Source organism: Trichomycterus rosablanca, chromosome 21, assembly GCF_030014385.1.
Source record: "Trichomycterus rosablanca isolate fTriRos1 chromosome 21, fTriRos1.hap1, whole genome shotgun sequence".
Lineage (NCBI taxonomy): Eukaryota > Metazoa > Chordata > Actinopteri > Siluriformes > Trichomycteridae > Trichomycterus > Trichomycterus rosablanca.
Genome location: NC_086008.1, coordinates 7003415 through 7018597, shown reverse-complemented (window position 1 = coordinate 7018597; position 15183 = coordinate 7003415). Strand labels below are relative to the sequence as shown.

The 15183-nt window shown below is 37.6% G+C and overlaps 1 protein-coding gene across 3 annotated transcripts in view; it reads left to right on the top strand.

Moving 5' to 3' along the window:
* Positions 1-13911, top strand: part of LOC134335136 (uncharacterized) — a 38008-nt gene extending 24097 nt beyond the window's left edge. The window contains exons 2-5 of one of the 3 annotated variants that reach the window (XR_010015549.1): positions 8740-8879; positions 9175-9312; positions 10304-10507; positions 13690-13911. Coding sequence is in view for 2 of the 3 variants with exons in the window: in XM_063017586.1 (XP_062873656.1) it covers positions 8804-8879; positions 9175-9312; positions 10301-10497 (411 nt within the window). In the remaining variant the exon portion in view is untranslated. Of the gene's footprint in view, positions 1-8739; positions 8880-9174; positions 9313-10300; positions 10900-13689 lie in introns of those variants that run through there. The other 2 variants (XM_063017585.1, XM_063017586.1) reach the window with 2 other exon arrangements.
* The last annotated feature ends 1272 nt before the right edge of the window (positions 13912-15183 follow it).

Here is a 15183-nt window from a genome sequence, read left to right as displayed (position 1 = left end):
AATAACAATTTGCAGCAGGTCATGGCAGCCCTGCTCCCCTGAGGCCATAAATGTATAGCTGATATATAGTTGTTCTGGTGCTCCAGCTGAGCCGTAAACCTCTCATGGACTAAATTTATAGTTTCATTAGCGCGTCATAGACAATATAGTGCAAGTCTTGGTACTGACATCAAGGGCAGGGTAGATTTAATCCTTAAATGATAACATGTTCAGGGATGTGTCAGCTGCCCTAATGAAGCCACAATTAATATTGGCAGCTACATTTAATTGGAACATTCAGTCCCTACACATGAGTACAGTCATAAACTCATGTAAAAATACATTTAGTGTCCTGTATTACTAACAAAGTGATACATTTTCACTATTAAAAGTTGCAATGGACTGGCAACCTGTCTAGAGTCTATTCTTTAACAACAGGCTCAGGACCCACAGTAACCCTGACAAGCATTAATCTGTAGAGGAATTAATGATGAAAGATCTGAATGTGCTGTTATTTGTGGTTATGTTTGGTTATTTAAGCTTCGAGCAAGGTTTTAGGTTGGATTTGGATGAGGATCCATCCGTTTCTTCTTTGCCATCCAAGGTACTCTCAAAAGTTTTAACCAGCACCAAAGGTCAAAGGCACTTATATCATTCCTACCCTGCTTTTTACTGTCCAGCTTTCACATCCATAAAAACACAGAGAAAATCATAGTGTGGACAGTTCTGGTCTATGTTTAAAAAGACAAATTATTACATCTGAAGGTCTTTTCGGCTTTCTTCATTCTCATTCTGCTACTTTTCAGTCTCTGTTGTCTTTCCTGACCACTGGATCCTTTGCTGCTCACAGATCCAAGTAGGCAAAGGCTGACTATCACTTCAACATCTTCTCCATCAGTTTTAAAGGTCATGGTTTTTCCTATTGTCATGATTTTTGTTTTCCTCACACTGAGCAAGTCTTATCTTTTCACTCTGTTTTTAACTTTCCTATGACTGGTCACACACATATCAAAAGTGATGTTTCTTCCACAGATTTTGAATACTTGATCCTTTTCCCCCAGCCCGACTTCTCTCATTATACAGTGTATCACAAAAGTGAGTACACCCCTCACATTTCTGCAAATATTTCATTATATCTTTTCATGGGACAACACTATAGACATGAAACTTGGATATAACTTAGAGTAGTCAGTGTACAACTTGTATAGCAGTGTAGATTTACTGTCTTCTGAAAATAACTCAAAACACAGCCATTAATGTCTAAATGGCTGGCAACATAAGTAAGTACACCCCACAGTGAACATGTCCAAATTGTGCCCAAAGTGTCAATATTTTGTGTGACCACCATTATTATCCAGCACTGCCTTAACCCTCCTGGGCATGGAATTCACCAGAGCTGCACAGGTTGCTACTGGAATCCTCTTCCACTCCTCCATGATGACATCACAGAGCTGGTGGATGTTAGACACCTTGAACTCCTCCACCTTCCACTTGAGGATGCGCCACAGGTGCTCAATTGGGTTTAGTCCATCACCTTTACCTTCAGCTTCCTCAGCAAGGCAGTTGTCATCTTGGAGGTTGTGTTTGGGGTCGTTATCCTGTTGGAAAACTGCCATGAGGCCCAGTTTTCGAAGGGAGGGGATCATGCTCTGTTTCAGAATGTCACAGTACATGTTGGAATTCATGTTTCCCTCAATGAACTGCAGCTCCCCAGTGCCAGCAACACTCATGCAGCCCAAGACCATGATGCTACCACCACCATGCTTGACTGTAGGCAAGATACAGTTGTCTTGGTACTTCTCACCAGGGCACCGCCACACATGCTGGACACCATCTGAGCCAAACAAGTTTATCTTGGTCTCGTCAGACCACAGGGCATTCCAGTAATCCATGTTCTTGGACTGCTTGTCTTCAGCAAACTGTTTGCGGACTTTCTTGTGCGTCAGCTTCCTTCTGGGATGACGACCATGCAGACCAAGTTGATGCAGTGTGCGGCGTATGGTCTGAGCACTGACAGGCTGACCTCCCACGTCTTCAACCTCTGCAGCAATGCTGGCAGCACTCATGTGGCTATTTTTTAAAGCCAACCTCTGGATATGATGCCGAACACGTGGACTCAACTTCTTTGGTCGACCCTGGCGAAGCCTGTTCCGAGTGGAACCTGTCCTGGAAAACTGCTGTATGACCGTGGCCACCATGCTGTAGCTCAGTTTCAGGGTGTTAGCAATCTTCTTATAGCCCAGGCCATCTTTGTGGAGAGCAACAATTCTATTTCTCACATCCTCAGAGAGTTCTTTGCCATGAGGTGCCATGTTGAATATCCAGTGGCCAGTATGAGAGAATTGTACCCAAAACACCAAATTTAACAGCCCTGCTCCCCATTTACACCTGGGACTTTGACACATGACACCAGGGAGGGACAACGACACATTTGGGCACAATTTGGACATATTCACTGTGGGGTGTACTCACTTATGTTGCCAGCTATTTAGACATTAATGGCTGTGTGTTGAGTTATTTTCAGAAGACAGTAAATCTACACTGCTATACAAGTTGTACACTGACTACTCTAAGTTATATCCAAGTTTCATGTCTATAGTGTTGTCCCATGAAAAGATATAATGAAATATTTGCAGAAATGTAAGGGGTGTACTCACTTTTGTGATACACTGTATATTCAGCACACAAGCTACACTGAAATGGTGACAGAATGCATTCTTGTAAATCTCCTTCATTAGTGTTGTTCATTTTCTGTCTTAACTGTGGCTTGTTAAGGGTTCTTGTTAGAGTTCTAATTTCTAATTATTTAGTAGACAACTTGCTAAATACAGCCTAACAACAATCAACCACTTTATCTGTGACAAATCCGGTTCCACCAGGAAACAGTGGGTGCAAGGTAGGAATACCCTGGACACGGTGTCAATCCAATGCAGGGTTTTGGCTACCCCCCCCCCCCCCCCACACTTCCCCAGACACAACAATCCTGTCTGTGTAAACACATGGTTGGCTGATAGCACAACTGGGATTCAAACTTGGATGTCAGATGTGGTGGGCTAGTGTAATCTGAGCCATCTGTGCGCTACTTTAGTTTTCTTTAAGTTTTACATTATTTCAAATTTACATTATTTGCTGGGAGTGTCTTGATGCAAATTTCTGTTACCAACAAACTAAAACTGGTTCCTCTGTAAGAACTAGAAAAATCTGAATGGCCTGTAAATTAAATGTCAGAGTGATTTTGTATTAATGTAATAATGGCTGGGCGGCATGGTGGCTAAGTGGGTAGCACTGTCGTCTCACAGTAAGAAGGTCCTGGGTTCAATCCCCAGGTGGGGTGGTCCGGGTCCTTTCTGTGTGGAGTTTGCATGTTCTCCCCATGTCTGCGTGGGTTTACTCTGGGTGCTCCGGTTTCCTCCTACAGTCCAAAGACAAGTGAGGTGAATTGGAGACACTAAATTGTCCATGATTGTGTTTGATATAACCTTGTGTAATGAGTAACTACCGTTTCCTGTCATGAATGTAACCAAAGTGTAAAACATGACGTTAAAATCCTAATAAACAAACACACAAACAATGTAATAATGGCTAACAATGGGTTGATCAGTAAATTTATTTCTAATAATCATGTTTCAGTAATTTTGTACTTTTCTATTTGTGTCAATAAAACTATTTCCCAAAATAGTCCTGCCCCTTAAAGTGAGAATCAGTGTGATGTACTATTGTAACAGTATTTTGACTATACTGTTTTACATATTAGAATTAATTACTAATTACATTTAAAACAAAATATTCTTTCTGACAGTTAAAAGGCTTCTGCAAATCTTTTCTGTCTGAACTATAAATATCAGACAAATGTAAAAATATTAACTTCTGATCATAAAAAGTTTATTTTGTTTGGCTGCACATCTTTCTAAGTATTTAGTGAGAATTTAGTTAAATGTTTCAGTTGATGCTTCCCTTTTAAATACCTCTTTAACGCTCCAGCATTACACTTTAGAGTCTGTCTGTCAGGCAGCCTGAACGACGTATTGATTTTGTCTTTCCTTTCATGGCTACTCACAGCACTTTTCTAAATGGAGATTACAGAAGAGAGGGGTTTGAAATCAGAAGAAGTAGTCTGACATGGTTTCTGGATGTGTGAATGGGCATCTTGCCTGAACTGGTCGTTACATTTTTTTGAAATTCTAGAAAAATGCCTCCATTACTCAATCTTTTTAGCTCAATGTGATGCGGTACTAATTTCATCTGGAAATGCTGCCATGGTAGATTAGGTTTAAGCATCAGGTTAGATGGGTCTCTGATAGCTGTCTAATGATTTTCTGTGCTGCTACAAGAAAAGGAATTGCAGCAATTAGTGTATCTGAGCAGATAATTGTTTTTGTATAGTGCCGCCAGGAGAAACATCTTTCAACAGCCCAACAATACATCTACACAAATTACCCACCGATTTATAATTCCACCTGCTCCAAAATTAGAAAACTAGTGGGTGGTCAGAATAGAGTCCACTAACAGGCCATGCATTACTAATATTTAGTCATGTATTTTACTACTTCTGAAACTTGCTTCATTAAACATTAACTGCTCTTTTTGAAAATGTAATTTAATGTAGTATGTCATGTAGAAATGTTAAATAATGCAGATTTTTTATTAAAATCTAAAAAAAAAAAGTCCAAATAATTAAGGCATGCCTTCACAGCAGCCATGGTTGTGCAGCATATCCAAGATGATGTTGAGTATGTGAAACTTTTTTCAGATTTGCTTTTATTTATTTCTTTACACTTTGCAGGCTGTTCTAACACCCACTTGAAAAAGTACACAAAAAAAGTGGATATATAGACATCAGGATTATCAAGCAAGTTAAATAAACACATCGGTTTATTGTTATTCAGCACATTGTTTCACTAGATTTGAAATACAGTTCATTGATCCTTTTACATTTTAGAACAACAAATCCATGTATCACAGGGATTTTATCCAATGATAAAGGCACTGAGCAGCTGCAGTTGTGTACGCTAGGCTGGGTGCCTGCTATTGATTTTGTGTCAGTCGATACAGAAAAGAACAAAGGTGGCACATGGTGAAATTATATAAATAAAAATGTTTGGGGTACCAGCTTACAGCCTTCAACATTAACTAGAACAGCTTACTGGGAAAACAGGGTTAAGAACTACTGACCGGATACAATCTGATATGAAGTTTTATTACACCAGCACTGGGTGAAATCTACACCGCCCACTTAGTCTATCTGTGGATGTTCTGACAAAGCTAGAACAACAGAAAATGAGTCAATAAAAGCTGCCATAATATCGACACAAAAGATGTTGAATCTTTTATTAAACTTGTGCTTTACCTAAAGTTGCAAAAAAGGTGGTAAAACATTCAGAAATACTTGGAGTTCTGCATTGAATACATATAAAACATGATCTGATTCTCATCTAGGTCTAAAAACTAATACCCTGTGTCCATATTATTACAGACAAAACAATTAAAGTTCATGTTTTGGACACCTGGATAAACCATTCAGAGTTTAGACTGGTAGCTATGTATGTAAATGTGTGATTAATAACTGATAAAAAATTTAACTTCTTTGGCAATAATAAAAATCATCCAACCTAGGAAAATTGTTTTCCTCCTTTAGAAATTTCTTTGCTGTTACCATTGGGTTGTTTTACAGCACTTATAGCATTGCCTATTAATTTAATCTTTGCAGGACACCCACTCCTAGAGATAGTGGCAAAATACTGACTGTTTTCCATCCAAAAACAAACTTATCTCAGATTTATAGAAAAATTTGTCTCCATGCATCTTGACAATTCTTCTTTTGATGTCCTTTAATATTCACTTCAAATTAAACATGGTTCACATATAATTATTTTTTAAAAAGCAGATTGTGTCCTATTTATGGAACATGCGATCTCTAGAGCTCACACCTGAACTGTAATCCTAACACTAACCCAACCCTCGCTGGAGTTCGCTAGAGTCTCAGAGCCTTAGCAATGGCTTTGTAAATATTTCCAATTGGTAGACATTTGTTTTGCATTTGTATTAGAATCCGTATAGAACAGCCATCTTCTAACCTGCTTCACATTGTCAGACATGTTCTGTTAAATTGGTGTTTTGTTTAACAGGTTTGGCAGTAATAATGTCTGGGTGTGGCTGGTAATATTGAACCCAAGTGTTGATTGAATTTGGTTAACTTGTTGATTTGGTAGCTAAGGGGACAATTACATTTTCACATAGGGTCAGATAGAGTTAAAAGAATTTTCCTTTAATAAATGAAATTCTCTTGTGTTATACTTTGTCTGAAATAAAAAGTAGTTTGATGATCTGAGACATATAAATGTGAAAAATGTGGTAAAATAGAAGGAATTTTGAAGGACAGCACTGTAATTAAGAAAAGCCTGCCAATTGCAAATAGTTTGTCCCTTTTATACAGTGCATTCATCAGGCTGATGTGTGATTAAGCTAGGAAAAGTAAATGAAACCTTGAGGACAAAAATCTGATCTAGAGGTCAGGGCTGGAGTTCTGCCATAAACATATTGATTGTTCTGAATGGTTTTATACCAGCCGACATGCGTTAAACCTGCTTTTGACCTTTCTGTCATACAGATCATTTAGGATCATTGCTTTTGTTATATCTGTTTTTCTCAGGGCTGTATTTATGCATACATTTTTATTTACATGATAATGTTCCCCATCTGTTGGTTGAGCAGCCAAACAGCACATGCGGTGAGATTTCTGAGACTGGGGTGATGTGGGCATAGCCAATGTGCCCTCTAGTGGAAATATCCTGTCAATGCAGCTGCAGAACGTTCTCTTGTATTTAAAGCCTTAACAAAGCCTCTTTATACATTTGAAGTTTTGCCACACTGGTTGGTTTTGAGATATGACAAGATTTATGTGGTCAAGATCAGGATTTTCTGTAAGTGTTGCTTTAGAAGCAGCACTGTACATCTAAATCCAAACTTCATTCCTAGTTTAAATATTCTGGCAGAGAAGAGTTTGGTTTTACCAGATTTTTTATATTGTGCTATATTTATTTTCTCATAAATCCTGACAAAATTGCAAAAGCATAAGCTACTGGTTGTTAAATACAGCTCATGATTAGTGCTGCAATGTTAATGTAAGAGTCACTAAACTGTCAACAAAATGAACAAAATCAAATGTATACAGAGTGAGGACAGCTTCTACTATAGGTGTGGATTGAAACACAGCTCTCCAAATTGCCAGTTCAAGCAGTGTCCTTTCTGCCGCGGTTGCAGCCTGATAAAGGAGGTTTTGAACATTTAAATTACGAAGTCCAAACAAAATGAGTGTACTGCAAGATTGTCTAATTCGTTACGGTGCGCGTTATAGTTTTGTGCGTCTTCGTTCACTTTCCTGTCTATTTGAGCACCTTCGTGTGCCTTCGTGCATCTTCGTGAGCTTTCGTGCGCCTTTGTTTATATTCGTAAGTGTTCGTACACATTCTTGATTTTTCGTACACTGTCGTGCTCCTTCGTTATGCACGTCATGAATCACTGAAAATACAGTGATGCAGTTAAACAAGTTCTCATAATTTAAAAGCATTTTAATCTCCGCTTTTACACATGTTTTTATAATGACAATTTACTAACTAAACAAAACTAATTTTCTTTAAATAGGGAAATATTTTGATTCAACGGCAGTAAGTACTGTACAACTACTGTATAACTAATTATATAACTTTTAGCTATAAACTTCTGCTCTGTGTGCAGCTTGACACAGCGATTTTATAGGAAAATGATTATTCTTATCCAGTTCATCCAAAGGTTGCCAGATTCCAACAATGTTAAATCGACAGCCCACACGGGGAATTGAAAGCACTATGATGGAACACTGCATGTTGGTTTCTTTGTGCGTTTTCGTGCGCGTCTGTGTGCAAGTTTGTGCGTTTTTGCTTACTTATGTTTTTAAGCGCCTTTGTGTGTCCGCTCGTCTTCGTTTGCTTTCGTGCGCCTTTGCGCTTGCGTGTGTCTTCGTGCTCTTTCGTTCATCTTCGTGCGCTTTCGTGCTTCTTCGTGCCCTTTCGTGATTCTTCGTGCCCTTTCGTCATTCTTCGTATGCTGTCGTGCTCCTTCGTCTTTCGTTATGCCTTTATGTTTTCCTTTTTTCTGTAATCACTGACAATACTAACACAGTGAATGCTGGCCCGTTTTCTTTTTATTTTAAGCTCTGATATTACACAACATGCTCTTATAATAAAAATGTCCCAAACAGACAACACATCCTAGTAGTTACAGCACTCATTAGCACTAATTCACTGCAACTGACTCAGCAACTAGCTGAATCAACTGTTTAGAGCAATCTTTATCCTGAAAGAAATCAATGATTTGTATTATCCTTTTGACCATGTATCACTCAAGTGTGTTTGTGTCTCTCTGTGTTTGTTTTCTTTATGTGGCATTAGTTCCTGAGACAGGTTTTTGATGTACTATGTCATAAATTTCAAAACAAGTGTGTGACTTTTTTTATGGGATTAGGGCAAGGTTCTATAATACCCAAACTTTAAAATATCAGTTTTACCTCAAGCTGATAACATACTTGCCCTTGTTAATATAAATACCATTGAGGCTCTAATTCTCATAATTCCCAAGCACAAACAAAAAAATCTTTGTTGGTAACCACTGAAGCCTTTTGTTGGAAATTCATTATTGCTTTACACATTTTGACAGTCTTCACACATGCCATGTGTGTGTACTGTGTAAGAAGTGGTTTAATGAGACTGAGCTTTACTGTCACAGGGATTATTCTCACTTGCAGTGTGGAATCACTTAGTCCTGGGTGAATACTGCTCCAGCTGTATCCATGTCTCCCTGTCCTACGCTACAGCACACAATTTGCTTCTGCTGCTTGGCACTGCTGGCATTTTTCATGACGCAAGGTGAGTATGTGTGTGCGTGTGTCATGTTGGTTTTGTTTTGTAGTGCTTTTTTTATTTTTAATGGTATGAAATGTATGATACAATTGCCCTCAGAGCAAGTTGGGGACCAGAGTTAATTTAGATTGACACAATATTGTATCATCCCAGTTTGGTTATTATTTTTCTCATATTCATACATGGTGGTTTGATGTAGAGTAATAAGCTCCAAATCAATATGGCCTTCATTTAAATTACTGAGTCTGTGTTTATGATAATTATAGCACTGCAGTGTAATTTGTGTCTGTGTGATTTGTAGCTGATGGACTGCAGTGTTATGCATGTAACATTCAGGGACAGAGCTCTGTGGATGTAGGCTGTTCCAGTCCAGAGGTCATAACATGCTCCCATTTCTACAAAGGCTTCAAGCAGCACTACTGCATCAGAACAGAAAGCAGTAAGTACACACCTCAGGCTCATTTATGGAGGAACTGGCAGCCTTTATCGTGACCCTTTATATGTACTGCTCCAGGGTCCTTGTGGTTTTGTTCAGTCTTGTTTACTTTAATATAGTCAAGCAGTGAAGTAACCAAATAATTGTACTGTACTGTATATAACAAAATGTCCATGTATCAGTAACAGCATGTAAACCAAAACAATAAATAAAGCTTATATGGTACACAGACATTTCTTCAGATTAAATGAAAGTGACTTCTGAATTCTTTGTCAGACACCCATAAGTGTAGGTACCAGATTAAAAAGCACAACAGAGTAAGAGTAAGAAGCTTAAACAAGGGATGATCACTCCTCCAACTGGTCAGAATATGAACCAACCATCTGTCTGATCACCAAGTCTCTCTAATGAATCTGCATTAAGCTCAGTATCCACACTGTAAACCACTTATGCACTGTGAATAGCAACACCTACAACCATGATTATAATGCCTTCACTTACACTGGAGGCTTGCCACAGCACAATACAAGAACCAAATAATAATAATAATTAATAAACTGGTTCTGATCAATCAAAAATAAAACAAAACAGTGACGTGCCTCTGAAATTAAAATGAATAAAAATAAATGTGTGTGTAACACAAACAGAAACACTAAAGCTAATCTGGATTTCCAGACAAATTTTTAAGTAATCAGTTGGCCCATATAATAATGGAATGTTTCCCTAAAACAAGATAAAGTGTGGACCACATCAACTAACCACAGCATATGTTTTGGCCCCCGTCTCAACTTTTTTGAGTGTGTTGCAGGCATCATCAAATTTTAAATTAGTTTATATTTACAAAATATAAGCAACTGGTCAGTCAAAACATTAGATTCAACTTTTTCACTCAAATTATTTAATGGAAAATGCTCCCATAGTATCTTGTTTTATATTGTTTCTGAGATATGTTGGTCTAAATGTACATGACTGAATCTCTGTGTCTCCACAGCAGCATTAAAAATGGTGCTAACAAGTGGATGTGCTACATCACGCCATTGTCACACAGAGGAACTTCCTGGAGTGAAGATACACTGCTGTGATTCAGATCTTTGTAACTTTGCTTCACACCATCACATCACATCATCACCATCACACACACTGTGCTTTCTAACAGCTACTCTCGCCTCATTCTGGCTACAGCTGTGATCACTACAGGGTAAGAGTGTTTTTTTTTTTACAGAACCTGATAAATCTTCTAAATTATCTGTTAAAACAGGTGGCATATCAGTGGTGTCTTGAGTGGGTTATTCTGTGACTTACATTCACAGTTGTAAAAACTGTAATTTTTTTTAACTTTAACTTTTTTTTTTACTTATTAAAATAATTTACATCCAGTGCATGTATTCCAGTCACTTAAGTACAAGTAGACCTCAGGTTCTCCAGTTTGCTTTCCACCTCCCAAAAACATACAGAGGGCATTCTGGTCACTTCTTGCTTGCTCAACAGGGGTTTTTGTATCTGTTGGTCCTGGATATTGTAAAGTTGCTTTGAGACAATGTATATTGTAAAAAGCGCTATATAAATAAAGTTGACTTGACTTCTTATTGACCTATTTGTCAGCAAATAATTCATTCATTTGATGAAATTAATTAGATGTTTTAGAAGTTTTTAATGTTTACTGGCGTTTAAGCACCACTTTAATGTATTTTTCAGCTGTGTGTTAGTAAAACTGTCAGATGAATTTTATTATTTCAGCACCATCTTTAAGGGCTTAAAATGTATTTAATCAATGTTAATGATTAAAACCATACAGTATCTTGTAATATTATTAGTAGTATTTCTTTTTCTTGTTATTTTTCTAATTATTCTTTTAAACTATCAATAAAGAAATTAGTAAAGCTGTCTTATAAAATGGAACTCACTGACTAAAATAAATATTAAGTCTTGGACTATTTTACTCAACTTCTGTCTAACTAATAAGACTTTCCCACATCCCAAAAACATTTAGAATGGTTGATAGGAACAGGAAGGGTGAAGTTACTGAAGATTTAGTAATTACACAAATACTGATCTTATCAATCATAATAATCTTAACTATTAAAAATACAACAGTGACATGATAATTAGATTATGGTTAGTGAGCAATAAAATTTAGTTTATTAAGAGGCAGCATCGTGGTGCAGCAGGTGGGTTTAGCTGCGAGTCACTGTTTTAATAAAAGTAGACAGAAGGTGGCAGCATTTTACACTCATTGGTTACAGTTACCACCGCACCAAGGATTTAACTCATGCACTGCCAGATTCTGCAGTGGCCTGTGAGGTTCAGTTCATCCCAAAGGTGTTTAGTGGGACTGAAGTCAAGATTATGTGTAGGCCAATACAATTACTCTACATCAACCTTGTCAAACCATTACTTTATGAGCACAGGGGCACAGTCCTGCACAGTCCTGTTTAAACAGAAAAGGACCTTCCCTTTGTGTCTAACTGTTGCAATAATGTTGGACACAAACAATATATATATTTACATTTGTTAGCAGAGTGTGAATACATTCACTGGTCACTAAACAGTTATAAGGTACATCTATATAACTGCTTATTCACATGTGTATCAAATTGCACAGACTGACATTAAGATCTTAAGGTCACAAGGGATGATTCAAGCTGACAGGAAGGTGGCACCTTAAATACCACCTTGATACAATCCTGGTGAATAGAAAGCATTTCTAAATACCCATCACATCAAACATTAATGATGATGCTCTACAGCAGCAGAAGACCACATCAGATTTCACTCCTGTCAGTTAAGAACAGGAATCTAAGGTTAAAAATGGCACAGATCCTCAAAAACTGAATAGTTTTTGAAAGTGTGGAAAAACTCTGCTTGATTCGATAAAAAATTGGCATATGAATACAACTGCCTTGGGTCATCAGTTCATGCTGCTGGTGTTGATGTAATTATATGAGGAATGTGTTCTTGGCACACATTGAATGCCCATATGACACTTGAACATTGTTGGAATGTAATAACCCATTTGAGAATGACTGTTGCGTCCTTTTATGGAAACAATTTACCCATTTATTAGCTATATTTAGCAGGATAATGTCTTACTTTATAAAACACAAGTCATCTAAAACTGTTTCAATGAACACAACAATAGGTTTAGTGTACTGCATTGGTCCCTGGTCTGCAGATCCAAATGTAATACAGTACCTTTCAGGTGTGGCGAAACATGAGATTTCCAGTATCAATGTGCGTCTGACAAATCTGCAGCAAGTACTTAATGGCCTCATGTCATCACGAATCAGACTCTCAAAGGAATGCTTCCAAAATCTTGTAGAATCCACACCACAAGCTCAGAGAGTCTATCCACACCACATACTCACAGAGGCTCATCTGATAGCAAAGGCGTGTCTGATCCAGTTATAACATGGTGTTCCTAATGAAGTGGCAAGTAAGTATATATGTAACTCTTTAAATAGGCTGAACAGTGAATATTAATTTCCCAATTAAAGAAAAAAATTGAGACTAAGGGTTTCATTTTTCTCAAATATGTTTAGAGCAGTCCACAAAAAAAGAGCCGACTGTGTGGCGCTCTTATTTCTTACAGAGTGGGAGAGATACAGAGGCCCCAATACATCCCTCACAGACACTTTGACAAGTCTCTTGTTTTATCTAATCATTTCTGCATGAATCATGAGGGAGAGAAAAGTGCTGTGGCAGCAGTGTGACAATTTTAAAGAGGAGGATAAAATAAGAAAGGAAAGTTTCTGGCAAAGCCTCAAAGCAAATGCATATGGTTCCACTCATGTTGATCTGAGTTCAATAACCGTAGCTTTCATAAGGATCATTTATTACTTGCATAGGACCATATTTTAAGTCAGACCAACAATATAAGTCCTGTAATAAAACTAAAACAAAGTGAAATAAACCACAAAGGGCTGTCTAGTGGGAAACAATGTTGCTTGTAAAGGCATAGCTCATACAGGAAACTTAACAGTCGCCTTTGAGGAGACTTCATAGAATTAAACAAACTGTAACTGACCTCTCAACTGTCGATGTTCCTTAAATACTACATGTAAACCTTACTAAATCATTGCTATGCTATGAAATATGCCTTTTCATGCTATTCTTCTTTATCATTGTTGAAAATTGTTGATTGATTATATTAGAGCATATGGTGCCTATTCACTCACTCACTTTCTTAACCGCTTATCCAATTAGGGTCACGGAAGGGTGCTGGAGCCAATCCCAGCTTTTCAATGGGCACAAGGCACACAGTAACACCCTGGACGGGGCACCAGTCCATCGTAGGGCAGACACACATACACACACCCATTCACCTATAGGGCAATTCAGTGTCTCCAATTAACCTGACTGCATGTTTTTGGACTGTGGCAGGAAACTGGAGCTCCTGGAGGAAACCCACACAGACACGAAGAGAACATGCAACAGCACAGAAAGGACCTGGATCGCCCCGCCTGGGGATCGAACCCAAGACCTTCTTGCTGTGAGGCAACAGTGCTACCCACCGTGCTACCGCACCACCCTGGGGCCCATTCATAAGTGTTAACTGTTTTTTCTTTTTTTTTTAAATAATAAAATTGGAATTATAAAACAATACTTTAACATGTCTTGTCTTGCATGGAATTTAATTACAGTATTATTAGTCCTGATAGTGTAACATAAAAGGTACGCTACACTGAAGCTGTAATTTGGACAGTGTTACATATAAAAATATCAATATTACAAAGGTCAAAAATTGCTTACTTTTTGTCACTATTTGTAGATTGTGGAACTGAAAATACATTATTCATCTTGTTAATGTCAAGAATCTAGTCATGATTTTATGACAGCAGTAAAATTGGAGTTCCCAAAAGGGAGTTTCCCAGTGTAATCCTGTATTTTCTAATATAAGCAAAACCTTCATTGTAAAAAAAAAAAAAAAAAAGAAGAAGAAAAGTAATACAAGACAAGTGTAAATTAAAAACTGTAATAATAATAAAATCATAAGAGTGGGCATCACATTTCTGCTTTGTGCCAGACCATTTGCAACCCTGATCAAGATGAAATGGTTACTGAAATGGGAGAGTGATATACAATGTTTGAATATTGGACAGTTAAAACTAAGATCTAGTTCATATACAGCTTACAGAATTCCATACAGTTGACCATCACTTTATTTTATATTTAGTGTGAAACTGTTTCTCCTCCCTCTGGAGAGCAAGAGTCAGAGACATTCTCATAACTCAATGGTAAAATAAATAAAATTTATGAAAAACTGAGGTTCAGAACACCATGGTCTTATGTTCACGCACTGCTTGATTAATTAGTACTTGCAGAACAGTAAAAAATATGTTCTATATTTAGTCATGGGAATGTCAAATCCCTGCTATTTTAGCAACAACCCTGGCTTAAAACACTACAAATCAACCTTACAGCCAACCTTACATCTCCATAAAGAAACATTAGAATGGCAGAGAAATGGAGCTTACTATAGAGCTTGCATATGTGTGAAGGTAGCATTGATTTGTAGACGTATATTGGAATTTTAGAGAAACATATGCTGCCATGAAGGTATCACCTTTCCTAAGCAGTCCATGGTTATTTCAACAAGAAAATGCCAAGCCTCAATCTGCACAGGCTACAGCAGCTTGGCTTTGTAGACCTAGAGTTGTTGTTTTAAGTACAGCCCTGCAAGAACACATTACACAAGTACTGCCTGAGCACAACAAATATTATTTATATAATTAAACAAACACTGAACATTCAAACCAAACCAGTTTCAAAAAAATGTTAGTTTTTTAAACCCTGGGTTGTGAGCCGAAAAAATGGGTCACAGGAAAAAAAAACTAATTTCAACATAGACATAAAAACACAATAAACGTGTACACA